Source organism: Micrasema longulum, unplaced genomic scaffold (genome assembly GCF_059751315.1).
Source record: "Micrasema longulum isolate JH-2025_06_02 unplaced genomic scaffold, ASM5975131v1 h1tg000216l, whole genome shotgun sequence".
Lineage (NCBI taxonomy): Eukaryota > Metazoa > Arthropoda > Insecta > Trichoptera > Brachycentridae > Micrasema > Micrasema longulum.
Window position 1 is genome coordinate 285,943 of NW_028277421.1, and position 27,832 is coordinate 313,774.

At 31.0% G+C, this 27,832-nt stretch overlaps 2 protein-coding genes across 2 annotated transcripts in view; one reads left to right on the forward strand and one right to left on the reverse strand.

Moving 5' to 3' along the window:
- Positions 1-1,607: 1,607 nt before the first annotated feature.
- On the reverse strand, positions 1,608-5,046 carry LOC148283605 (ELAV-like protein 1). Its single transcript, XM_088243570.1, has one exon. It carries the CDS (start codon positions 4,667-4,669, stop codon positions 3,587-3,589), a length of 1,083 nt encoding a protein of 360 aa, XP_088099696.1. The 5' UTR covers positions 4,670-5,046; the 3' UTR covers positions 1,608-3,586.
- Positions 5,047-14,306: 9,260 nt separating this feature from the next.
- Positions 14,307-27,832, forward strand: part of LOC148283606 (uncharacterized) — a 251,422-nt gene continuing 237,896 nt past the window's right edge. Inside the window, exon 1 of the mRNA XM_088243574.1 lies at positions 14,307-14,488. The gene's annotated coding sequence lies outside the window, so the exon portion shown is untranslated. The remainder of the gene's footprint in view (positions 14,489-27,832) is intronic.

Sequence of the window (27,832 nt, forward strand, 5' to 3'; positions counted from 1 at the left end):
CGACCAGTTAGGAGCATTGACCTATCCCACCTGTCACTATCAAAGATTGGCTGATGGTCGTGCGCGGTACGCGCATTTATACATAACATTACCTTTTGTTAACTGTACAGGGAGATGTGAGTCACGGTGAATTTTTGTATTCGAATGAATGAGTAGGGGAGAAACACAATAGTTATTCATATTTTATAAGTAGTTTTTATTTTTATAAAATCACATTTATAATGAAAAGTACTAAGTAATAAATAATCATTATGATAAAACCAATAGGCGTCTGGAAGAAGAATACAATCTTTTTTATATTGTTTTAATTAAAAATATTTAGAAGTTGTTACATTACAAGAGCATCATATTGTAAAACTTTTAAAAATTGCTTGTTATTTATTTTGAATTAAATTACTGTAAATATGAGTCAATAATAAGCTGCACATTTGAATGTGGAAGGTAAGGGGAGAAAACCTGTATTAAATGTATTCAGATTAGGTCACTAAAAATACTATTATTGCAGCTGGTTTTGTTATGGGTGGGTCACTGACTTGACAACCATTTACCACACCAAATGAAGTACCCAAACAATGCATATTTTCATATAAGAGGATTTAACGTCATTGAATTATGATTAAAATAATGAATCATCACAAACTAAAGAAAGTGACTCATGTTAAATCAATTTTATACAACCTCGATACAATACATTAGGCCAGGTTATAGAAAAGTATTACCCTACATTACAACCATTAACTTTTAGTTTCCAATTTGAGCAAAAATGTGAGAATTGTTTATTTCAAGAATTCTCAAATACTTCATAGATTATACTATTTATTATTGGTATATGGGACTGTTTACAAAAGTGTGCTAGATTATTCAGTTGAATTATACTTACTACATACAAATAACTTATCGATGTTATTATCCATGGCACCACTGCTTACGCTTACAATACTAATGATTTTAAATTAGGAAAACTTCACAAATTGCTGAAATATCACTACTTTACAGGTATGTTTTTAGTAACTTAGAAAATAATTTAATGAATTTTAGATCTAACATGTTTAATTTGTCACATCACTATTGCTAAGTGGAAGGACTAGATTAGAATGTTACTCGGTATTACGTAGTAATACATGTGTACAATTTGCTTTCAGCGAATATAATTTGTACCATCAACAATGACGTGGATTATAAATTTATATATATTTGCAGCACAGTTCAAGTGTGTGGACATTATAAATCTTAGGTCTGTTTTGATAAAGTCTGGCAATTTGAGTATGTTAGTGACGGGAAGATCTTCATGTTTACTGGTATCCACGGAGATCATCAGACCTGAGAATTATAATGGACTCGAAGTAGAACAACACTACATCTATGATCTAAACAACCTTACATAAGATAATAAATGTTTTCCTACATACAAATTAGGTGAGATTAAAGAAAACTGAAAATGCTTTCAGGCCTTACTGGTGATGATATTTAATGCAAATAAGTGTCAATAATAATAGCTGGGATGAAAATACAAACAATAAGAAACATGAATAAATTGCGGTCGTAAAGAAGCTTGCGATTAAACAAGGAGAGGAAAGAAAGGCATGAGGAAAAATGAAACAAAAACATAATTTTGAGGTGTTTATTATTGCTAGAATCAATAATAATCTAAATTGGATCTACCAAGATACATTCGTTGACTTTTACAATTTAACCAAATAAACATCGAAGGTTTTGTTTATTCTGTGTAATTACTCAGTGACAGAACAAATCAAGCCCTATCTAAAATCTAGGCCACACCATTATTAAACCCATACCTGCCCAAAAAAAAATTAAATTAACAATAAATCAAATAAATGAAATAAAGAAAATCAATTAAATTTAAACTACAGAATAACTCAAGTTAATAAAAATGAAAATAAACTTAAATCTACATAAAAGTAAAAGAAAAAAAAAATTGTTTCATATTTTTCAATGCTAACAAGAAAAAAACACTAAATAGTATAATCAATAATTGGTCTAGATTTCGGACAGGTATTTTCCAAAATTTCTTCGATGCATAGACATAACTGTTTGATTCAGTTAGCATACATGAAACATATGACAACACAACACAAAATATTTAATGATAACTTATAATGTCTAAATCATCTGTTCCCCAATGCATGGGGGCATGTGACTAGTGTAGGACACACATATATAGAAAACTTAGGTTAGAAATAATTGCAGATGTTCACAAAGTTAAATAGCACATTAAATAAACATGGTTTTTGTAAACTATGGTCAAGAAATTAGAAAACATATGTGTAAAGCAATAAATTAATTTAACTTACATACATCCTAGATATACTTAGATTTTCTAGAGTTGCGCAAATGTAATAATTGCTGACTAGTTCGATTTGTAAATGTAAGTACTTTCAATAATTGATTGCCCATAAAACTTAGGCTCATACTTAATTTAACCTTATTTCCTAACTTAATAATTCCACAGTGAAAACACAAATTCACAACAGCTGGGATCGTCCCAAAGGAAAACTTAATGGGAAAGCTTAGTATTTCCTTTAATATTATGTTAAATCCAACATTGGCCGAGAAATACTTATATTGTGATTATCATGATTGAATACGATTTTTAAGTATTTTGATTTTCAGTGTAAAACGTTCATGTATATATTTGGTTACTTACATAAATAATTTACCATTACCTTTTGAAATGTACATACAGGCAAAGCTACGCTACTTGCATGAGGAAAATGGCCAATTGCAAAATACACGTAAAATAATTTAATAAATATAATTGCAAGCGATCAATTATGAATCGAGTCCATATTGATTGATAGAGAAAAGAATTTGCAATTTACCTTACTATAATATTATTACACAAGTGAGACATAAATTACAACAAATATAGACGAACATATTATGAGTAGTGTAGATAAGATAGACATAAATATTATTTAAGTTGACTTAAATAAATTAGAGAGACTTTCAATCAGATTAGTATGGTACTGCCTTATATTCAATAAGGAATTATTACTTTTAGCTATTATCACAATGTGCGTAAAGATATTGAGATTTTGTTGTAGGTGAAATTAAAAACATCCACTTTTAATACACCAAATTGATGACTTCTATCAAGCCCCTATATTTTATATAACAATGTTTATATAAAAAATGAAGAGGCACCAACAGAAGTGTTGGTAATATCAATATTATAGGTACTTATCAAAGAGAGTAGTATGTCACGTACTTATTTAGGAAGATAGAACATGGAGTGTGTCATACGGAAACACAACCAAACATTCAAAATGTATAAAATTACAATCACCCTTTCAAAATTCATATTATCAGGAAACAAACATGTCCCTGTTGCCTTTCCGTATGACTGATGAGAATCGTAATGGAGAACTACATTGCACCATTTTTATCTAATACGAATTCTAATACAGTTGTGATCCACTCGTCGTAGACTAAAAATCATGACAATATTAGGATTCTTATATTTACCTCTTAGAAAAGTTTCCAATAAGTATATAAAAACATCTGCATTGTTTTATTAGTTATAAAATTGTTGTTTACCTAATAAAATTAGTTGATTACAACAAGCTTAAGATTTACTTTTATTTGTTTTAAAGCTGACTTGCAATACTTGCCCAGCTAAAGTATAACCATTGAGCGATTGGATTGCCACGACGGCTTCCTCGTAATTTGTCATTGTCACAAACCCGTAACCCTTACATTTATTGGTCGCAGGATCTCTGATAACCTTAACACTCTGAACTGCCCCGAAAGGCCCGAACAGTTGCCAGAGTACGCTCTCTTCGGTATCAGCGGCGATGTTGTACACGAAGATGCACCAGCCCGAGCCACCCAGCGCATTTCCGGGGATGAGCGTGGGGTCCCCGGCCAGGGGTGAGAACCGCTGCAGACCTTTGTTTATTGCGAGCAATGCTTTACCTGCTGGGCCAGCGAACCTGCGCGCGGCTGCCGGGGCGAGGTATGCAGACAGCGGAGCCAGGGTCTTGTTGTTGCTCGGGTTGTTGGCGCACTTCACTGTGATGGGCCCAGTAGCTCCGGGGGGAACTGTACCGTTGAGCTCTTGTATAGCTCGCTCCGCCTCCACGCGTTGATCAAATCGGATGAAAGCGACGCCCCTCGAGAGCCCTTGGATGTTGTCATCGCCCCCACCGGGTATCAAATGCCCTACTGATATGTTGTCGTGGAGGATTCGAGAGCTGATGATGCGTCCGAAAGGACTGAAGAGCGCCTCCAAGTCTGGTTGGTTCATGTGTTTGGGCAAGCCCGACACATAAAGGTTAGCACCTTTAATAGCTTCGGAACTAGGACGGGCGAAAGATACTTTAATTATCTTGTTCTGCAGTCGGAGTCCATTAAGAGTATTCACAGCCTTCTCTGCATCTTCTGGCCTATGGTAGTTGACGAAAGCGTATCCGAGACTTTGACCGTTCAAAATATGATCGGGAAACACGGTCACCTTGTCTCTGATAAGCTTGCAGCTCTCCACCTCTCCGACACTGGAAAACAGTGATCTTATTTCCTCTTGGGTCATAGTCTGAGGAAGATAATTGACGATCAAATTCGTCTTCGATTCCTGTTTGTTGGCTTGAATTGTGCCACCATTTTGGTTTTGCTGGTTGGCGTTTAATGTGTCTAAAGGTTTAGCCATCATCTTGCACGATTTTGTTATAAATTACGGGTCTAATAATAAATATATAAATGCACTATAATTCACTTCTAATATACACTATTAATATTGCCTTTGGAGGTTTCTTAGTAATATCACTGATTTCATGTGCCAAGCGTGTGCTCTAAGAAAATCAATAGATGCTGCACTTATCCCCCTCCCTTGCAGCCACACCCATTAACTAGCGTCTTTTCAATAGAATAGTAAATTCGAAATCACTTTTTGTTAGAAAATGAGAAACTAATGTTGAATTTCATGTGATTATCAACACAAAATCAAAAGTTAAACCAAATATAACTAAAAATGTAGGAAACGTTAGGACACGGCACGCTTACTCACTCGCTAAGTTCATTGTAGAAAAGGCTTGCCAACTGTTATCGATTTCATAATTTAGTTGCCCGCATTCATACAACAATAATATATTTAAGGGTTGTTTTGGGCTAGAACATGATTTCGAGGTACGGAAATTGTTTAAAATATTTTTTCGTGTTGTTTTAAATATTAAAAATAAGCGTACAAAGAAATATAACAGGTTTACCATAATATTAGATTTAATAGATTGGCAACATTATAGCTTGGTGTCAATGACCTTGAAGTTATGGATTTTGTGTATACGGAGAGGCGGGGGGCATTGTTTGGTGAACTTTTACTCCCTATCAAGAATAATAATTTTGTGAATGGGGTGAAAGGGGAAATTTATTTTTTTAAATATATAAATTTATTCTGATCTTAAAAAATTGATACTTTTCAACTTTTTATGTTACGTTTTCCTTAATTTTTATCAAGCAATTTTTCTACGTAATCCTAAAATGCGAAAATCATATTATCATTGCAACAAGCGACATCTATGTAATAATACCAAAACTAATAAGTCAGCAGCGAATGCACCTATTTTTTGACGACTGTTCGATGTTTGGTATTTGTAGTGTTAAGCAATTATGATAGAGGTAACGAAATAATTATAATTTAACTAATAAATAATAACACATTATGATTCTAAATATTGCGGTTTATTATAATCAATATTTTATTTAACTATTACGTTATGACGCAAACCAAATATTTTTTGATTACCTATCCATAAAATATCTATTATAAATTAAATAAATACAATTTTATCTTACATAAAAAAATGTTTGTCGCAGGAGGCAAAACAAGCAGTTCACAATAAAGTTCTGCTGCCGTCCCTAATATGCGGGATAAGGGAGCGAAGTATGGAATTGGAAAAACAATGATGAAAGTTAGTTGAATGCTGCCGAAATGCGACCTCTCAGACGAATGTATTGTAAAACGATGTATGATAGGGTACACAAATATATCATGGGTAATAATATTTGATAAATACTATAAATATATGATAGGTAACAGGTAACAATATATTGAGACCCGTGCGCTATGTAAGGCTGAGACAAGCATTATCGACAAAATCAAGAAACGGGTGCTGTTTTAGTTTGGACGTGTAGAGCGAAAGAACGGCTAAAAGAATCTACGATGCGAATGTTGATGGATGCAGAAAATGAGAAAGACCAAGAAAGATATGGCACGATCTAATCCAACAAATACTTGAAGATGGACATGTCAAGTGCAGGAATAATCAACGTGTGTGCATGAGAAGATGTATGAATGTAGACGAAGCGAGGTCTGTTTGCAAAGACAGAGTTATATGGCGCTCTAACCTCTCTGCCTACCCTTACGGGGAAGCGGCATGTTGTGGGTGGTTTGTTTGTTTGTTTATTATTAAATAAAAACAAATTAACTGTAGGTACCGACTTATATTTAATTTGGATTCTAGTTTTCTTTTAGAAAAATTGGCGAGTTAAGTCCGTGTCCAGACGGATGAAGATTACAGTTACAGTTTTGTTTGTGAAATAGAACGGATAGGATGAGTGTTTTCGACTCGATGACTACTCTCAGATGAAAGCCCCGAAAAATGAACAAAATCGAACAGGGAAAAGTATGCCTCGTAGTGCAGGGGTTGGCGCTTTCGTCATGTTTTTGGACGACGAGAAATATTTATTTTAAAGGTGATTTTACACTGCAATACTTCATTGTCCTCGACTTCCACTAAGACTTATTATTTTATTATTATGTAACAAAAAAATATTCAGATACACTGTGATTGTTGAAAATAAAACGCCGCACTATATGCATTACTAGTAAAGATATTCATGCATATGTTTTAATTTTTATGCTAGCATCCGTTAAAAGTTTAAAGGAAAGGAAGCATATTTGAAATACCGTTTATATTTTAGAGTGAAAAATGTACAATAAAGGAGATTTAATACACCAAACTAATTAAATTTTTAAAAAAAATATGTAAAATAAGAAAAAAACGTGTTTTTACAAAAATGCACATAATTCCGAATATCAGTTTTCATAATACGTTCACTTTTAATGATAAGGAAAAATTGTTTGTACTAATTCCGCCAAAGAGACACTAAAGCTTACTTTAGATAGCAGTGAAACTTGATAAAAACTTGATGGTAGGTTGATACGGAAAATTTGACGAGACAGTTTTATAAAAAGTTGCTGGAATCTTGTTTTGTCAAGTATGTAAATCCAAGCTTGGTACAAACTTGATATAAGATTGATATGTCAAATTTAACAACACTAGTTTTTTTCCAAAACTTGCTGGAAACTTGCTATGTCACGAACGGCATTTCAGAATCCGAAAGTCTTACAGTGATGATCACCACATTGCCATATACATAAAAATATGGAGAGAATTTCTTTCACAACAGGCCGTGAGGCCCAATTATAGTGGTGAATTACAGCACGGTACAGGGCCTTAAGAAAAATCACATTTAATTTTTGTGTTCTCATCAGGAATCGAACCCAGAACTTTCCATGTGTGAGTCAAATATCTTAACTACTACACCACGGAGGCCGCCGAATCAAATTAGTGCATGACAAATATATAAAAAAAGGGTAATTCCAAACAACATTCAGATTGGAAACACTGATGCATTCATATAAAAACAATATATTTCACCGTTTTAGTCTGTGGGTTTCATGTAATTTTTAATGCGCAATACTGCCGATAAATTCGTGAATTCGTATTAATTACGCATTTATTGTTGGATGTTTTGCCAGTGATTTATTTTAACTTTCAATATTGTCAAAGTAATAATACTCAGTTTAAAGGATAAACTATTTATATGCCACCGAGCAAAACAGAATAAAAATGAGTTTTCGTAGCACTGACATTCGACAAAGTTCTTTTAAAGTAAGTTTGAAAATATTTTACCATCATCAATGATATTAATATCTCACCCACTGCATAGTGTTTACAATAGTTTAAACTAATTAATTATTAAATATCACAAACATTATACTATTATTAAATAGAATTGATTGAATGATGTTTTATTTACAGAACTAAAAGGCTGTTGATCATATATCGATATAATAAACCAATACTTATACCCCAAAAGCCTCTTCAAATGAGCAATAAAAATCTGATACTTTTAAAAATTAAATAAATATTAGAGAAAAGAGAAAAGTCAAAAAGACTCCTCAATGAAAAATAATGTAGTGGTTTTGGTAGAAAATGCCCTCGCAGATGCAATACTCTAGAACCACAGTATCCACTGAATAAAATGAAAAATTTCAACAGACAGTCATTAGTGATATTGACACAATAAACAGCAGCGAAATAATTTTAAAAACACAATTCATGATGTCTGGAAAGAACACTTAAAGCCCGAAAAAAATATTCGCAAGAAATAATGGATGACAGAACATATTTTAAATTTAATGGGACAACGTAGAGTGGCTGGTACTAGGAATCGTAAGAACGTCGAATACAAAAACCTCCAAAGGATTATCAGCGAGAGATTAAAAAAGCTAAGGAAGAGTCGATGAAGAGACAGTGTAATGAAATATAACAATATGACCAGATACATGACGCGTTTAATCTACATAAGAAATTAAAAGAACTGACTGGGATTAGTAAGAAACCTAAACCTACCTGTCTTACGGACGAATCCAACAACTTTAACAATATTACATGCTATTTTTCATCTAAGCCTAGAAAAGCATGTGGACCTGACAAAATCCCCATGGAGGTTATCAAATTAATCAATGGAAATAATACTGATGGTTTGCTTGGACTGTTTAATAACATATACGACACTGAGATTATCCCTCAAGATTGGTTAAAATCAATATTTATTACATTACCTAAAAAACAACACCAAAAAAAAATGTAAAGATTATCGCCTTATAAGTTTTATGAGCCATATATTGAAATTATTTCTCAAAATAATTTGTATAATATAATAAATTCCAGAATAAGACTAAGGTACGAGCGAGATTTTGATGACACTCAGTTTGGGTACAGAAATGGCTTTGGTATCCGGGAAGCGCTTACAACAATAAATATATTGCTGCAAAACTGTTTTGGCCAAAAAAGACATCTATGCTTGTTTTATTGGTTACGAAAAAGCATTTGACAAAATAAAATACTCAGATTTGATAAAAATGCTACTAAGCTACGGTATAGATGAAAAGGATGTGAAAATAATAAAAAAAAAGTATTGAAACCAGAGTGCTATTATTAAACTGGAAAATGGAAATACTTGACAAGGTATTCCCACTCAGCAAGGGGTCCGACAGGAATGTGTTCTCTCGCCTACTTTGTTTAACCTGTACTCTGACTTGGTCTTCAAAGAAGCTCTGATTGGTACAAATCTCAGTGTGGAGGTAAACGGTGTAGCTATCGATAATATTAGATATGCAGATGACACCGTTCTAATTGCAAACAATATACAAGACCTTCAAGAACTGCTTGATAAGATTAACTCCGTTGGCGAACGTTTTGGTTTAAACATGAATGGAAACAAAACTCAACTTATAGTTTTTAGCCAAGAGAGTCATCTAAATGTATATCTCTTACTTAAATGTATCAATATTGAGGGAGCAAACCATTTAAGGTACTTAAGCAGTATCATCACAGAAAATTTAGATCCCGACATTGAGATAAAATGCAAAATAGAAGCAGCCCGAACAGAATTTAACACAATGAAGAATCTTCTTTGTGACGATAATATAAACCTTAAGCTAAGACAACGAATGGTCAAATGTTATATATGGTCTGTCTTACTGTACGGTGTAGAGGCGTGAACTCTTAAAAGGAGGAAAAGAGGAAAAGTTAATGTTATAAACTGCCTTAAAGCATTTGAAATGTGGATCTACCGTAGAATGTTAAGAATATCTTGGACCGATATGATAACCAACAATGATGTAGAGCCAATACTAATAAAGAACTATTCACCACTGTTAAGCCCCGTAAGATTTTATATTTTGGCCATGTGTTGAGAGGTGATAAATATGCCATACTTCAGCTTGTCATGAAGGGAAAGATCGTAGGGCGTAGAGGGGTCAGAAGAAAACAGCTTTCCTGACTTCGAAACATCCAAGCATGGACCAGGATTAGAACGGTGGAAGAGCTGTTTCGCACTGCTCAGGATAGAAAAGCTTTCTCCCAAGTGATTTTTAACGTCGGGGAGACCCGACATGACACGTGAAGAAGAAGAGAAAGAAAACATTTTTGAAAAGGGAATATGGAAGTCTAAGCACTTACAGGGCTAATGAAATGTCATTGACTGGTTTTAGTGGACACTTTACACACTGTGTAACATTACCAGTCTGCCTATGTTTAAACATCCACATTTCCTCAACTCTTCCATCGGTTAACTTTTGTGAAGTATAAGAGCTTAAACCTTAATCATGTGGGTGAGGTTCATTCGGCTGAACCATTTCACCTACGAGGCAACGCCGGGAAACAGCTTTTCTATTTTTATACTTCTTATACTAGTTAGTTTAATCAACAACGTTTTAAGTATGTCCAAATGTTTGTAAACAGGCTTGATTTCCTCCCTCGGGAGTTTATTAAGTACCAAATTTGTTGCAACAGAGAGGGGAAAAAAATTGAGAGAGAAAGGAACATGGAAGTCTAGGCAATTACAGAGCTTATGACCTGTCATTGACTGATTTAAGGGGTTATTTTACACACTGTGTAACGTTCGCCATACTGCCAATGTTTGAACATCCTTATTTCCTCAACTCTTCCATCAGCTAACTTTTGTGAAGTATAAGAGCTGAAACCTTTATTATGTGGGTGAGATTCATCTGACTGGACCATCAGCTCCTATACTTCACAAAAGCTAACAGATGGAAGAGTTGAGGAAATAAAGATGTTTAAACAAAAGAAGAACGCTGAATGTTACACAGTTTGTAAAGTGGCCACTTAAACCAGCCAATGACAGTACATAAGGCCAGTAAATACCTAGACTTCCATATTTCCTTCTCAAAATTTCCCCTCTGTTGCAAAAAAAAATGATTTGAATATCGGATACTTTTTACCATGAGATATCCCGCTAGTCAAAAAGCTAGTCAGTCATAAAACAGTTTTATTTATTTGTTTCAGAGCTGAGAGACAAAATAATACACCGGACTCTGATCTCCAGACATTAATTATTTGACATCACAACATCATCCGACTTCCTTGGCAAAAATAGCCTGTAATTTTTATTATTTATCCAAAATAAATACACTGAGTAATAATAACAATATATTTTATTTAATTTTAATAGTTTTAAGAAGCTTCGTGTTTCTTTGGTTAGTGTTTTTTTTGTTTTTTTGTGTTTTTTGTGTTTTTTTTAAACTTAATTTTTTACTTTACTTAGAAGAAATAAATAAAAATTTGCATGAATGTTGGTGTGACAACCTTGTAGGATGTTTGTAAAACCAAACATCATGAACGTTTGTTGGGTGGTAACTAGGAAGTTTGATTTAAACTTGCCTCAAGTTTACATAGTTGCAATCTCAAACTTGGGTCAAGCTTGAACTTTTGATACTTCAAACTTGATACAAACCTGAGGCAAGTTTACATTGCTATCTAGGAAACGATTTAACCAAATATGTCAGTATTCATCCTAAATCAATGGAAGACTACTTTATCGACCGAAATCAGGGTTTGCAACTGTAGCGAGTAATATTTATAAGTATTGCCGGTAGGTATCCCTCTTCTATCTTTTGAAAGAAGAAGGACACCCACCTATAACTTTTGTTATGGCGGTATTTCAAATTACCAACAGTAGTCCAAATATGCTTCTTTTATTCTACATAAAGGTTTGAAAAATAGTTGTTGAAAGTTGCCGGATGGTTGTTGAAATAAAAAAGGGATGAGATTGACGATCTGTCAATAACTCACGTGTTAAAGTTTTTTCTGCTAATCATATTGATTAATTATTTTTACGTATCGATCTTTATTTCACGTGCACTTTAGTGTATTAATTATTGATTACTCAGGAAATATAGATATGTATTCAAAGAACATGGAATCATAAGAGTCCAGAAACCGCGTACGCACATCAATCTGAAGCCGACAAAACTATTCATAAATGAGTAGTTTTTAATTTTGGCCATTAGTTACTCTGTAGACGTCACTTAGTACGCAACTGCTTATTTAAATTCAGTTACGCAGTTTTGTGTCAAAACACTGCTGGAATTAAAAGGGAATAGGGTGGGATCACGTTTCACATCTAAGTAGCGAATTCACAAAGAATGTTATTTCCATTATTATATATATTATATACTAATGACTTATCACTGAATTTTAAAGGAAAAAATATTATGTATGCCGACGGCATTCATTGGACTATTCTATAAAAATCAAACAGACGTATTGACAAACAATGACATAAACAAAGAACTAACTATGTCGACTAAATGAACAAATACAAACTTCCTTACACTTAATGAAAAAAATGCAATATTATCCATTTTGAATCTAGAAAAAAATTACATAAAGTAGATACTTACATAAATAATACAACAATAATAAACAATAGACAGACAATTGATATAGACAATTCATATCAAAAATTTAATTAGCAAAGTGGCGACATTATCGAGTCTTTTTTTAAAAATCAAAAACTTTGTTCCAAAAACTGATTTTTTTTTAATGTACGAAGCCGATATACTTGAACTTGAATAAAATTGTAGTAAACATGGACACAATACGAGAATATCAGAAAAATATCATATACAACCTTCTAAAACGAAACAAGGACTGTCGAGACTAATAAACCAGGGACAGAAATTATACAATAAACTACCAGATAAAACTAAGCAAAAGACTCAGACAACCTTTACAAAAGATGTTAAAAATATTATCATTAACAGTAGAATGTGAATTTCAAAAGAAAAAATATTTTGTTAAATGTAATGTAACCCGCAAGGGTTTTTCTCTATAAAACACACAGTTTTCCCTGAAGATGGCTCCTGCAATGGTAGCCGAAACGTCGGATCAAATCCAAAATACACGGTATCACCCAAAAAAGATACATAATATTGATAACAGTGACCGTGAAAACCTTCGCACCTATTTAACCCGCAAGGGTTTATCAATGAATTTTAAAAATAAAAAAATTCGATTATTTTACCGTCTCGTCGCTTCAGTTCGTTTTTTCCAACAGACAAAATACAAATCTGCAGAAATAGAGCTTTAAAGTTTTTTTTTACAAAATAGGCATAAATAATGACTACAACTTAAGAGAAAGTTCGTTAAAAAACCTCTTAAACAATTTTAAAAAAACTTCTTCATTTGAATTTTATAAATAAAGGCTTTCTCAGAACTTCTGTACACAACTCGATATCTTTAAAATTGGTCTGTTAGACAAAACGAACTAAAGCGACGGTCTGTCAGATTGTTAAATAAAACAATGCGGACATTTTGTTAGTATTGCTAGGGCAATATTTTTTTTACCCGGCTATCTATTTATAATCCTTAGTATAGTATTTAACTGTACAAAGTTTATTTTATGAGTATTTAATGGTTTTTTTTTACGTTTGCCAAATAAAAGTACAAGTATTTAAAAAAAATTCCAGACAGCAAAATATTTTTGTGGTAAATTATAACGTAACATAACACAAACTTACCTTATGTTTGCTTTATGATATTACATTGTTCGTGGTTCGGCAACATTCCGCGGCCACTACATGCATGTGCGCAGGTAGGATGTCGTGCGGAGGGGGGGCATTTGGCAATTTTTGGACACAGTGCGATGTATGCTAACTTGATTTTGCGCGCCTTCTGGTATATTATAATTCTATGTTAGATAATATCAAATTTAATAATGCTCGACATCAATATATTTTTCGGAAATTTTAGCAGATACCGCAAATGCAGAGATAAAATCGGAATAGAATAGTTTTAATTACAACGTACCAAAAAATACAATGTACCAAAATCCACATTTTTTGTATAGATGTATTTTTATTTAAAGTATTTTATATAATTGAAAACATGAGCGGGTAAAGGTGTTATGTGACAAATAAAAAAAAGCAGTGATATCTCGGGTTAAAGTTTTGAACACCAGTACAATTATTAATGAAATAACACCTTTATTCACTCTCAAAATCGGTCTTCTGCAACACGCCATTAGCTAGAGTCGCCTATACGGAGAAAAACAATTCTAATATTCACTAAACAAATTCACAGAAATTGAACACTAAACACATTTTTATTTGCGTTTTTATTATCTACCTTCGGTGCAACGAATCCTGTTAGGAAAGGCTCGATGATCATGGCGATGGCGTGAGCTTTTTCAGTCTGCACGCGACCGCCATGTGAAGCGCGTCTCCGTCGCGATTCGCTTATTATTTCGGCGGGAAAACGAATACAACGAAATTTGACATACGAAAAGTTACGAATTTTTTCCGCTTTGCTAATCCTTCCTTTAATTTGTGTTAGTGAATATTGTGATAGTGTTATCAACCGAAAACTTGTGATTACCGGTAAGGGAAAATATTTATTTAAAAATCTAATTTAATTGCGTAGGTTCCCTACAAAAAAATGTTAACAAAGCCGTATATTGCAATTATCTTATAAATGATCTTTTCAGGTTTTGTTTATTGTGATTATTTTTGAATAAGCAAAAAAGAATGATGGTAACAGTATTATTATTATTTTCGAGCGACGTCAGATAATTTTTCTACAAAGGTTGAAAATACGCATATTTTAAATTACCCGAAAACTAGACGTTTCCGACTAGACCGTGGGTATTCCTATCGGCTTCACTCATACAAAAACATTTTTTTGTCTATAAACGAGTTACTCTTTTTAATTTTTTAATTTCATGTATCGCGATTTCAATTGAACTCTATTGTTTTCACTGCCCCTCTTACTGTGAGTTTGGAAAATTATATGGAGGGTCTTTGTCGGATATTGTCTTCATGACCATATTTAAAACACAAACGGTAGCAAAAACTGTATTTACTTATATCACAATAGCCTATGTCCATTGTAGTAATTTTATAAATAAATATAAACTTTATATAATTTGTAATAACATTCGATTGGATTATTATTTTCATCATTTTAAAATTTCTTAACTCCGACGCCCTTCGATATAATAAGTCACCAAAAGATAAATCCCGGCACGTATAACGTTTCCGCGCCATACTTTTATGCAATGTTGTTTAGAAGCGAGGCGGGCATGACATGTGCAGTTAAAATGACGTGACGCTAACTCATAAATTAAAAATTAAAAAAACAACATCATAAATTAAAAATTGTTTTGAATAAGCTAATCAGTTGTATCGTTATAATTGTAAAACTCCGTACTAAATATGTATTAATTTTTTAACGTTATTCCCAATTTGTAAAAATACTATATTTACAAAGAAAGGAATATTGCATAGAAGTCGTTAAAATTTTACGTCATAAAAATAGCTGAAAACATTAATTTATGGATATTTTACAGGACTCCTCCCAAGAACAATTTTAAATGTCATTTTATTATAATATCCACATTCAGATTTACCTATATTTACAGTGGTTCATGAAAATTACAAAATTCATGTACAAAGAAATGATGTTATTGAATTGGTACATTTACTATTTACCTTAGTATATTTTGTATATTTTAAAGTTTTTAGAGGCAAATACCTTTTTACTGTTTATTTTCCTATTACTTACCTACCTACCTACATATTTACAATATATGTATATAAAAGTACGAATGTTACGAGAACAAAAGTACCTACATATTATTGTTGTAAATTTTAATTGCGTTTTGCCGTGAATAGAAAATACATAATATGCATGTTTACGGGAATAAATAACTATCAAAAAATGCACACATATTGTAAACAGATAGGTACCTAGATTTAAATAAAATGTGTATTGAATAATAATTAAATTATATGAAAATACTTACTGTGTGTGAAATCTTTAAATATATTTAATATGCCAACCGGTAATATTGAAATATTTGTCATGTGGAAAATAACAAAGCGACTGGTACAAATATTTATATCATTAATTAATAAATATTTTATAACTGAGAATTATCATCAATAGGAAATACTGATATATTTTAATCCAGTAAAATTAATAGTTTAAAAAACATTTCTTGTTTTAATTTTAATTATTTTATTATAAGGCTCATAATTTATTTGCCATTTCGACTAGGATTTAGTGTCTTTATATTTTCATTATTTGTAACTTAATGATTTTTGCACATATACAACGAGGTCGACATTAAATATTGATATAAAATGTGTTTTTATACTAGAATATTTAATTTTTTCTGGACCGGCACCTTAGGCGTTAGACTGATCACCTTATCTTAGCGTAGCGAAAAAAAGATGTATTAATGCAGTGCCCTATGCACCATTAGGTACGGAAAGGGAATGTGAATTAATGATATTTTTTGTAGGCATAAAACACTTGTCGAAAATTGACAGATATTTCAACTATGATAGCTGTTTGTAATGAAAATAATGAGTTCGAAAATAAGCAGATTGCAGAATGTTACCCAGGGTATAAAGGCAGCACACGCCAACTACAGATCATCAGCCATGTAAATGCTTACATGCTCCATATATGTATGTGAAATAGCTTTCGAAATTAATAAGATTTTAATGAAAACATCAATTGAACTAATTAGTAACGAGAAAATATTAAAAAAAAACTAAAACAAAAGAATTGTGCAAATAAAATGGATAATACAATGAATTGCCATTCGGTCAAATCATTTTTTGGGCTCCTGCTCCGCAAATGTACAGTTAATGTTTCATTATTCAAATAATATATGACATACAAAGAGAAATTAAATATATGTATGTGTAGTGTTTTAAACCGATAATTTTTTTTGTTAGTTTCTCTCTGTACCTATATAATATTTTCTTTGTATATTCTTACATGTAAACATAACATATTATTAACTGTACTCGGCGCGGGTTATCCCAGCGAAGACATATTGTTTTTATCATTTCATATTAAACATAACGCAAAAAAAATGTGTTCACTCAAAAAATTTAGCTCGAATCTTTTTTTTTATTTTATTTTTTATTTATTTATTTATTTAAAAGAAACAAACAGTCGACAATGATAGAGTAACATAAAAAAATACAGTTTAAAGACAGACCAGCAAAGTTTCTAAATAAGAATCATGCATATTATTAAATTGTGTTACAACAAAAGGGTGTGTTTATGTGTATTTGTATGAGAGTAAGTGTAGATATGTGTATTAGTTTAGGAGTAAGTGTTCATGTGTATGTAAGTGTGAGCATCATTAAAAAGTAAGTGGGATCGTATCGCATTTGATAGTAATAGTTTTTAATATAGTTTCCATAAATAGTGCGTAATACTGGTGTTTTATAATTCAAATGTGTTTTCTGTATTGGATTCACTGTAATAATAATCAATGTCATAATTTGATATAATCACCAAAATATATTTTTATAAAAATTACGTACCGTCCTAAATGAGTTTTTTTATAACTCCTGAGAATATGTTATGTGCATGTTTTATATGTTTCATTAATAAAATATAAACTTTTTTAAATGTCTTAATTTCCGTTTACTTACGTGTGTAAGCGCACAAGTAAAGAAAAATGCACTTAAACCCCAGAGTAATAATGCGTCACCCTATAGAAAAGCCTTATCACTGTGTTTCATAGAACGCAAGCGATGTTGGTTAGCAACAGATTGGCGGCCATTTTGTTTTGTTTGACAACATACGCATAACGGTTCTATCGCTATATGCTTTTGTCGCTGTGCTTGGCTTTGTTAGTAAATAACTTGGATATTTACGTTATAATAAATAAAAATTTACTATGGTGAATTGCAGTATGTTTGGTTGTAGCAGTAGGAGCGTCAAAGGTGTTAAAGGAGTCAGTTTTCACAGATAATTGATTTAGAATATTTTCCCATTGATTTTTGGCATTTATTGTCCCGACACGTGTATTATGTTGCTTAAAAACTTTCCTTATATCAACATATTTACTTGGGATACTATTTTTTCTCAGTTTAGGGGATAAATTTGTGAATTAAAGTATGTTTACTGTTGATAATGACAGCTGATTACGGGCAATATGTCGGGGCCGCACTAAGCATCCATATAAAGTTTGAGTCTTTATCGAGTAGAAGTCGATTCAAATTTTACTCAATAATAGTAACGTTTACCTTGAAATTGCATCTAAAATAACGTGTCCAAATTTCAGGCCTCTACGACTCGCCGTTTCGGAGATGTGACGGACAAACAAACAAACTCAACACAGGACTTTGGTTCCATGGAGTTGGGATTTATGTCTCATAATGTAACATAAGTATATTGTGAATAAAATCAATAAATAAATAATAAAAAAACACTCAAATGTATTTTCAGTTTGATAAAATAAATATAGGCGAATTATAGAAAAATAAATTGGAATAACCCTGCAATAATAAATACGCAGGGAAATATCATAATAGTGATGCATAATCATAATTATTTGTAAATATATGTTTAAACTTTATTATTATGTTCATTAAATTACATATTCTACCATTTACGTAAATGTGTTACAATTATTACTTCATTGTATTATGTTGTATTTATTTTTACTATCAATTAATTATCGAATTGAATTTTAATATTACTATAAATTATTATTAACATATTGCCATGTATTATTATATAACTTTTCTGCATTCTATTTTTCGACATGTATAAATTTTATTTGTTTTGTTTTGATTATAATGTATATTGTTTAATATGTAAATAAATGTTTTTGTTTTATATATAGAAGTGTCCCGACTTCACGCGGAATTTTCTAACAAGTCGGGACGTAAAAAAAAAATTGTGCTCTATGATAAAATAGTGTATTTTGTGCATTAAATAAAAATAATAAAAATAATAATTTAAAAGTATTTACAATGCAAATTAATGTCCATTTGGCAATTCTCAACCTGAGTACAGCCATTGTTTTGCTGCGAACTGTAGCTAACTTAATGCCCAATAGTCATAAAATGGTTTTCCTACGCTTGAGCTCCTCTATAGCTTGGCGCATTATTACTCTGAGATTAAAACACTATTTAGAAAAACTGCGTTGCGTTTACATGCTTTACATATTTGTTGGCTGAGATTTAGAAAACGTAAACAAGACCACGGATATTATTTTCGACTGTCACCACGACGTAATTTGTCAACGGCTTTAGGGTACAACAACATGCTAGGGAAGTGGGAGAAGCGAACCAAATATTTAGGTGTGTTTAGATAACATACAACTATTAGTAATATGAAAATAAAAAATAAACAAATTAATATAAAAAGCAATTTGAGAAAAGTGTTGCGTTTAAATATTAAAATATATAAATCAGGTAAAGGGTCTCTGGAATGGGTATTCCTGGGCCTTGATTTCAATGTAAAGTTAATAAAGTAATCTTCAATTGTCTGTAAAGAAAATCCTGTTTTCTTTACGAAAAATTAAATATTTATTTTTTAAATTAAATAAACATGTTAAGTTACAGGTTTTGAAGAAAATACTTTATACTTTCATGCAAATATAGACACTTTTGCCGAGAAAAATCAGTTTTTACTTTATGGACAATTAAATATATATCTGTTTGCTACCGATTGTAATCATGGCCCAGGGGTGCAATTATGAATCTTCTCTATCCCCTAGAGAGTGGTTAATTTGGGGATATTTATTTTTTCCATGCGATTAATTTTTGCTTCGTATATGGCTACACTGATGATTAAACCTCAAACACATACGAACACGTAAAACTAAATATGAAAATTATCATAGAAAACATTTCAGTAGAAAACACTTTTATCTCGCGTATTTTCATACAAAATACATGAGGTAAAAGTTTTTTCTACGGCCGCGAGAGCGGTTTGGAATAGCACCGCTGGCGCTGGTTTCTACATTATGAAATCTCGTTGTATTATTTATATTACGTGTCATCGCGAATTTAAACATTAAGAATAAATTAAGGATCGCCCCGTAAAAAAATATATAAGACATAATTAATATTCAAGGGAAATGATCATTATTTTGTAAATAAAAATATAAAAAAAGCAACCTGAAAACATAAAAATCATTGTAAACAGGGACTAGAGTCAACTCCATGAGAGCTATTTATATTAGCGTATTACAACGGAGATAAAGAACATTTAAGATAAGGTAATATAGAAGTCTATGCATCTACAGGGCTTATGACCTGTCAATGGCTGGTTCAAGTGGCCACTTTACACACTGTGTAACATTCACCATTCTGCCCATATTCGAAATATCGTTAATAAATCCACCTGGTCCATGAATAGAAATTGAAAAAATAAGATTTTCAGGCGTTGCCTAGTATGTAGGTGAAATAATTCAATTGGATAAATCTCACCCGCATAAATAAAGTTTTCAGCTCTTCAACTTCACAAACATCAACAGATGAAAGAAAAAGAAGGAATATAGATGTTCGAATATGGGCAGAATGGTGAATGTTACACAGTGTGTAAAGTAGCCACTTAAACCAGCCATTGACAGGTCATAAGCCCTGTAGATGCCTAGACTTTTATTTTACCTTCTCTTAAACGTTTTTCATCTCTGTTGTATTTTGTTAATATAAACAGCTCCCAAGGGAGTTGAATCCAGTCCTTGTCTACAAAAATTTGGACAAACTCAAAATATTGTTGAAAAAAATCATGTTATTTTTAGTAGTGGAAGAAATTTTTATATTGAGTTGAATAATTTTAAACGAAAAATCACTCCAGTAACTATAAATTTTTGCATAGGCACTTCTTACAGTAACCCCTTGAATTATAAATCGATATTCAAATAATTGTTATAATTTATAAATTATTATATTACCTCAGTAATATATTATGTTTAAGTACATGAATTCTGAATGTCTAAACTTACCACAGGACAAAATCAAAATTTTCTCCAAGTTGCATCATAATCGTTATATTATAAAAGTACACGTTTAATCAATAAATTTGACAACGCCTTGAGTATTTTTTAAGTTAAAATAAATCGTCTACAAATTATGTCTTTATTTAAATTTACGATTTGACTAACAGTGTGACAAAGTGATGAAGTGTTTGTACCTTTCGCTAGGTACGCATTATGTAAACAGCGTGTTAAATAAATGGTGTTGATATAAAAAAAATGTCCCGTGGGAATGGTATCAAAATCTGTCACTTTCTTTGTAGAACACATTATTTTTAACCACGGCAAATGTTCAAACATAATTTGAAAGGGTCTTAAGATACATTTTGATAGGTATTGAAAACGTCACATAATACATTGATTTATGTATATACACATATTTTTTTGTTTTATCGGAAATATTAACATGATTAATAACACTAGTATAATTTTGTATTTGAACCACTAACATTGTGGTTATTCATTTAAAAAAATAAAATATAAAGCAACTTGTTTTTAATCACTTATTTATTTTTATTCTTTTTTAAATTGATTTTTATTTGTTTTATAATAATATTTGTACTTTTTAAAAAAATATTTATTTTGCTTCGAATTTACCAGGTACATATTTAGCCAAAAATATCCGCCATACTCAGTGGTTTTTGGATGAAAACTCAGAACAGAGAAATTTATTATCCTCTATGCATGTGAAATTGTTTTTTTGGAGTAAATCATTAATTTTGAAATGCCACTTAATGTGTTATTTTTAAAAATCGTATTCCTACCAGTACACCCCTGTTATAAAGATAAATTTTGTTTGAAATTTAAAATGAACACTTATATTATATTTGAAAAAATATATAAAACCCGTAACTTTATCTACTCAGTACCATTAAAAACACAAGATTAGAGGCATTTTTTGTAGGAAAGTATTTATGTTGATCTATTGAGATACATATAAAAATACGAGTATGTATAAGATACTTTAAAAAAATATTTGCTTATATTATGGTAGTTTAAATAATCTTTAGTTTTAGTTCAAACGCTTTAATAGTAGGGTGTTTTCCGAAATTACAGAACAGAGTTAGTCCGAAATTGACTATTATAATTTAATAAAACTTAAAATTCGTAAAGTTATAAGTCTTTGAGAGGAAATTTAAAAATTACAAATTTAAATTATTTGAATCATTAAACTTCTAGAATTTATTAACACAAAACATACAATTTTTTTGAACTGAAACTGGGAGCTCGGCTTGCATTTTTATCACTGTATTTTGAGTGCCATATTTACAGAAAACATAAAAAAGCTCATAACTAAATATTTCCTACCGGGCAAAATTGATAACAATAATTAGTAACCAACAATTATTGTTTTCAAGTTGCACTTTATTTTTTATTTGTGTGTAAAATAAAATATAAAAAAATACACGCACATATTTATATAAACAAATATAGGAATGTACATTCATCGATTAATAATTGCCAATATTTTTGACAATACTGTTTGTTTACCCAATAAAACAAGTAAAAAATAAGTAGCAAAAGATTGACTAATTTAAACATTGTTTTTGCTGATAATTTATAATGTTGTACTTGAAATATTTTTTTATTTAATTAAAGCACGCGCAAGCAAGTATTACATATATCATGAAAATCGTTAAATTTATTCACATGCAAATCAATTTTTAATAATTGAACACTTGGCATAGATAGCGCATATCTTCTTCTTTATATATATAATTATTCTTTACGTGTGATGTCACTGAACTTCTCCTAAACGGCTTAGCTGATTTACGTGCGGTATTCGGAGAAATGTAGATCTTTGCGCTGCGCGTGTTCGTAAATATTAAAATCTTCAATTGAATTTCTAATAAAGAAGTTAGGAGCATAAATGTTTTATTCATTGATTTACCAGAGTTGCATTCGAGGAAAATGCAAATACGACAAAATGGAAGGATGATGTTTTTCTGTGACATTATTAACTGGCATTCAATACATTTTTGAAAATCGCATTCATTAATAAAGTGCACCCCGGTTTTTTATTTATTTTTATTTAATAGGGCCTTCTCCCAAAACATGACAACCTCGGCCAAAAACAAGTAACATTAATTTACAATAAACATAAGAACAACACGAATAAAAATATAGACACAAACAATAGACAGGTGAGAAGAGCTGAGTTTGACATTTGCAAAATTAATTATTTATTTGAAGATGAGTTATTTTGAGTTTTGGAATTCAACCATAAAAAAGTATCTAGGTATTTACTTAAATTCAATATTTGAATATGAATAATTTTTAGTCTTGGAATTCAATCTTTAACAAGTACGTAAGTACCTTCTTATCAATGAAAAGTCTTATCCCAAGGTATCCGGGCAGGGCAACGTCTGTCGGGTCCACTAGTTAAAAATATAATTAACAATAAAACATATAAAAATTTATTTTAAAGTACTTGCTTAGGGAAAATGTGATGTAATTTATAAATGACTAATACGTTTTTTTTATTATCAGTTTAAATTAATGTCTTCAAAAGCTGTCAAAATTTTACCCAAGTCGCCAGACATAATAAAACATATTTTATTACTGTTCATACTCATATGTGTGTCTTAATTATGGCTTTCATACATGTATGTGCACACATATGCGTAAGATTCTTAGAGTCTCCTTAAACTGACACAATTATCCGCCCAAGTGCATGACGTTGCATCTGTCTTTGTAGTGCAGTTTTTTCCAGATTTGACAGATTGGTTTCCTACATTCTGACTCAATAGGGATGCATTAGGCGACGAGCGTATTACAGTTCCACTTTGCCACTAATACAACACCACGTATCACTGACGACTCGTGGATAAACATTATTAATTTGAACTATTATAATAAGTAATAATATTTCAGTTAATCCCAAGTCTTAAAACATAAATTTTAGTACTTAATAAAGGATAATAATATTTATTTATTATATTTTTTCGGGATTTTCACAGCTATTACATAAAAATAAGTAGAAATTTATTAACAATACTAAAGCCAATTATAAAAACCTACTGTTAATTTAACAATACATAATGCATTAGAAAAGAGTTAGAAAAATTGTATGTGTGCGACGTTTGTATTTATGTGTGTGTATATGAATGTGATGAATGAATATGTGGGGGTGCGTGTGTGTGGGTTCATAAGTAAAAAAAATGTAGTTTTAAACGTGTGTTTTTATTGAAAAGGGTAAAGGAGAGAACTTGGTATTAGGTTTGACTATAAAGAAAATAACAAAAATAATTGTTTATACCTACTTTCGAAACCTTAAAATAATTTTTCTTAATATGATGTTTTGATTGTAATTTTAAAAGGTATATTCAGTTTTAAAAATTAATATTCACATTGATATTATTAATAATATTGCTACATTTATGAATTCGTATGACGTAAAAATAAAATAATTCGCGTAAGCGAACATTATTAACACGCTGAAAGACTCTCTGGATATAAGTTTTTATTAAGATTTTCTCAATGGAAGAGCAAATGTGTTGATCATGCAAATCTTGAGCATTTTATTTCCATAGAAGCTTCTAGAAATTGCAAAATATGGGAGATTATGACACCTGACAATTTTATCTGTAAGATAGTAAACAGGAATCCTATTCATACAATAAAATAATATTATAAATGGTTGAATAAAAAATACAATGTTAAGGGGACGATATTTATTGGTTCATAAATAGCAAATTATAATAAATAATTATAGTATTTATTTATGTATTTTGGTTTGATTTTGTGAGGAATTAAGAAAAAAAGAGAACGGACTCAGCAAACTCCGATGATCACTGTCTTCAAACAAAGGCGATACGGTTGGCTGGGCCATATACTGCGGATGCCTTAACCACGCATGCCTACTTTAAAAGGCATCAGGTTTTCGACGTCCTGGACTGGTATGTTGAACAGCGCCAAGAGATCGCTCTGTTATCGTGTATTTAGTACGTAATTATGCGATAAACATGCGTTTTCTACGCGCGCTTTTGCCTTCAGAATACCACCCTTGGACGTCTATTGCTGACTGTTCATCGGCAGTTTATTTCAGAATTACGGGACGCAAACCTGCCTTGAGAATACGCGCAAGACCTGGCAGCCGATAAAGATGAACAGAAGGTTCTTTTGTGGACACCATATGCTCCAACTAGGGAGCGCACATGGAATGATGATGATTATAGTATATTTTTGTACAAATAAAACAAATAAAACTAATAAAGTGGATAAGGCGTATAAACTTCTAGGGTTTATCTTACGAATCTCCAAGCCATTCTCATCACCAGATACACTCAAACTTCTTTATCATACTTATGTGCGTAGTCAACTCGAATTCGCTTCATTATTATGGTCCCCTCAGTATAATGTATATATTAATCAAATCGAGAACATTGAAAATAAATAGAGCCTGGAATATCGTTTTGGTAACATTGAAAATGATTACGGCGCATCTTTGATTAGTTTCAATACAGAACCACTCCAAAAAAGGCGTCTTACATGTGATTTAATTTTTCTTTTCAAAATTCTACATAATATGGTTGATTCGCCGTACGTAAAAATATTGGTTTCCGTTGTCCTCTTCGCTATACCAGATTAAATTCCCTTTTTTATATACCAGCTTTAATTCAATTCATTCATAAGACGTACCTGTAGAAATTATATTGGACTCAGTATTGATGTAGACATTTTTAACTGCACGTTGCATTTGTACAAAAAATTTCTTCATGGAGTTGATTATTTGGGATAGTTGCTGAATGTACATCTTAAGTGGTTTGTGCTTTGTATATGTGCCGCATGTAATATATATGTTTGTGTATGTTTTATATGTGCGTTCATGTGTGTGAGCGTGGATGGTTCGGGGTGTGCATTCGGTATTTTTATTTATTACCAATGATAACCACCTTGGAAAACGCAAATGTTAACAATTATTCTTTTCTCACTTGAGTTTTTTTTTTTGCCACATTTAGTTTTTAAATCTTTTGCATAATTTATGAAAACTTAATTGGTCTTTTATGTTAGAAAATCATTGTTTTTAATACTTTTTATGTATGACTGTATGTTTTCTGACTAAAATAAAAGAAAATAAATAAATAAAAAAATTATGATTTATTTAAAAAAACTACCTTCTTTGTTACTAACTTTTATCATACTATGTAATAAAAAAAAATCATGTTATGTAATTAAACACATTGTAAAATAAAATGAGGTTCAAATCTCACTCTACAACAACTCGATTTCCATTTTTCCGGAACAAGTTATTTACGACTTAAAAGTCATAGAGGAAAAGGGAATGGTCTGAAAATTTAAAAATTTGAGTAAATAATAAGAACTGGTTTATTTCTCTTTTATTTATTTTTTGATAAAAAAATGTCGTGAGAAACTATTTTTGTTTCGGTTGTTTTGTAAAAATAATAATTTACCATTCTTTGTCGACATTGTTTATTTATTTTTATACTAACTATTATTCCCGAGTATAGAAAAACCCACTTCAAAACAAAACTATATTAAAATACATTTACCTACCAATGACCAAAAAAGCTCGAATTCTTTGTATAAAAACAGGGAAAATGAATGTTATTTTACTATGTTACTTTTACGACAACTAAATACATACATATCTAAAGACGTAATTGTTTTTGAAAAATCAACAAAAAAAAAAGTTGATTGCTCTATCTCTGTATTCTAGGCATAAACAATAAAAGGAAACATGATAATGATTAAATATTTCAATATATACGTGTGAGTTATTATGTTTCAACTAACAAAAGTGCTTTTCATAGTAAATAAATTACTCGGCCAGTAATATATCACTTTTATCACAATGATTTATTTTCAATCTTTTAGTGAAAACTTGATATATCCCAATATAACAGCGCAACTAATTTACGAGTGTGTGACTCCTCCTTATTATTTTTCTAGATTGTTCTTTCCAGCGAGATAAGTGCAAATTAAAATTTAATTTCTGCTAACGGCAATTTACATATTAAAATCGTATGCAATATTGAATTAAAGATAAACAGATTTAATTTTCATTAACGTTTTTGGGTTACATGATACAGGCCCTCTATTTCAGAAATAATATGCAAAAATCCGATAAAAAATATTATTTTAAAATTTATCTTCTAAAATTTAATTCGTAACCTAATTCAATATATCAACTTGTAAAATGCCACAATTAAAGTAGGGATAATTTTTTAATACTGATAACCCTATACAATTTTGCTATTAAAATATCAAATATGATCTTGTTCAAAAGTAATTTGGAGATTTAGATGTTCGCAGGGTTTTAAACCTGTCGTTTAACAAAACATAGACCTTTTATCTCCGAAACCACTCATTTGAGTCAATCAGTCTCATCTGAGTAAATTTATGATATTCAGGTGAGACTGTTTAGAAGGATTAGACAGAATAGCATTATTGGTGAGGATAAACATATGGCCGAATATGTGTATTTCAAATTCTGTGATGTCCTGCCGGTTAAACAAATTTGTGACTTCAAATTGAACGTAGATTCGGAATATAAAAAAAAGTGTTTCCCACATTTACAACACCTTATTATCAACTGCGGTTTCCCTGGTCGTCTAAAAAGTAGACATAATTCACATAATCAAAGACTATAGAAGCAAGAAACGCGTGCTATGTAACGTTCAATCCTCTAATCTGATTAGATTAATTAATCAATTACTTGGAGGTTTCTATTGAAAGATGTCCATTATTATGGAAAATATAATTGAAAATGTATGTTCCATGATTAATGATATCATAAAAATCAGATAAGTATGGCTTATTTTTTTAAAGTTTTTTTTAGTTTGAGTTTATCATTCTACTCACAGTAAATTAGAAAAAAAAACAATAAAATTATTTCACACGTATTTTCATTGTAGGTGTAATAAATCATTGTTTAATTGGTATTGTTACTTTTTCATTTCGT

Excerpts from the sequence above, each read along its gene's own strand:
- LOC148283605 (XM_088243570.1), bottom strand. The coding sequence starts at position 4,669 with ATGATGGCTAAACCTTTAGACACATTAAACGCCAACCAGCAAAACCAA.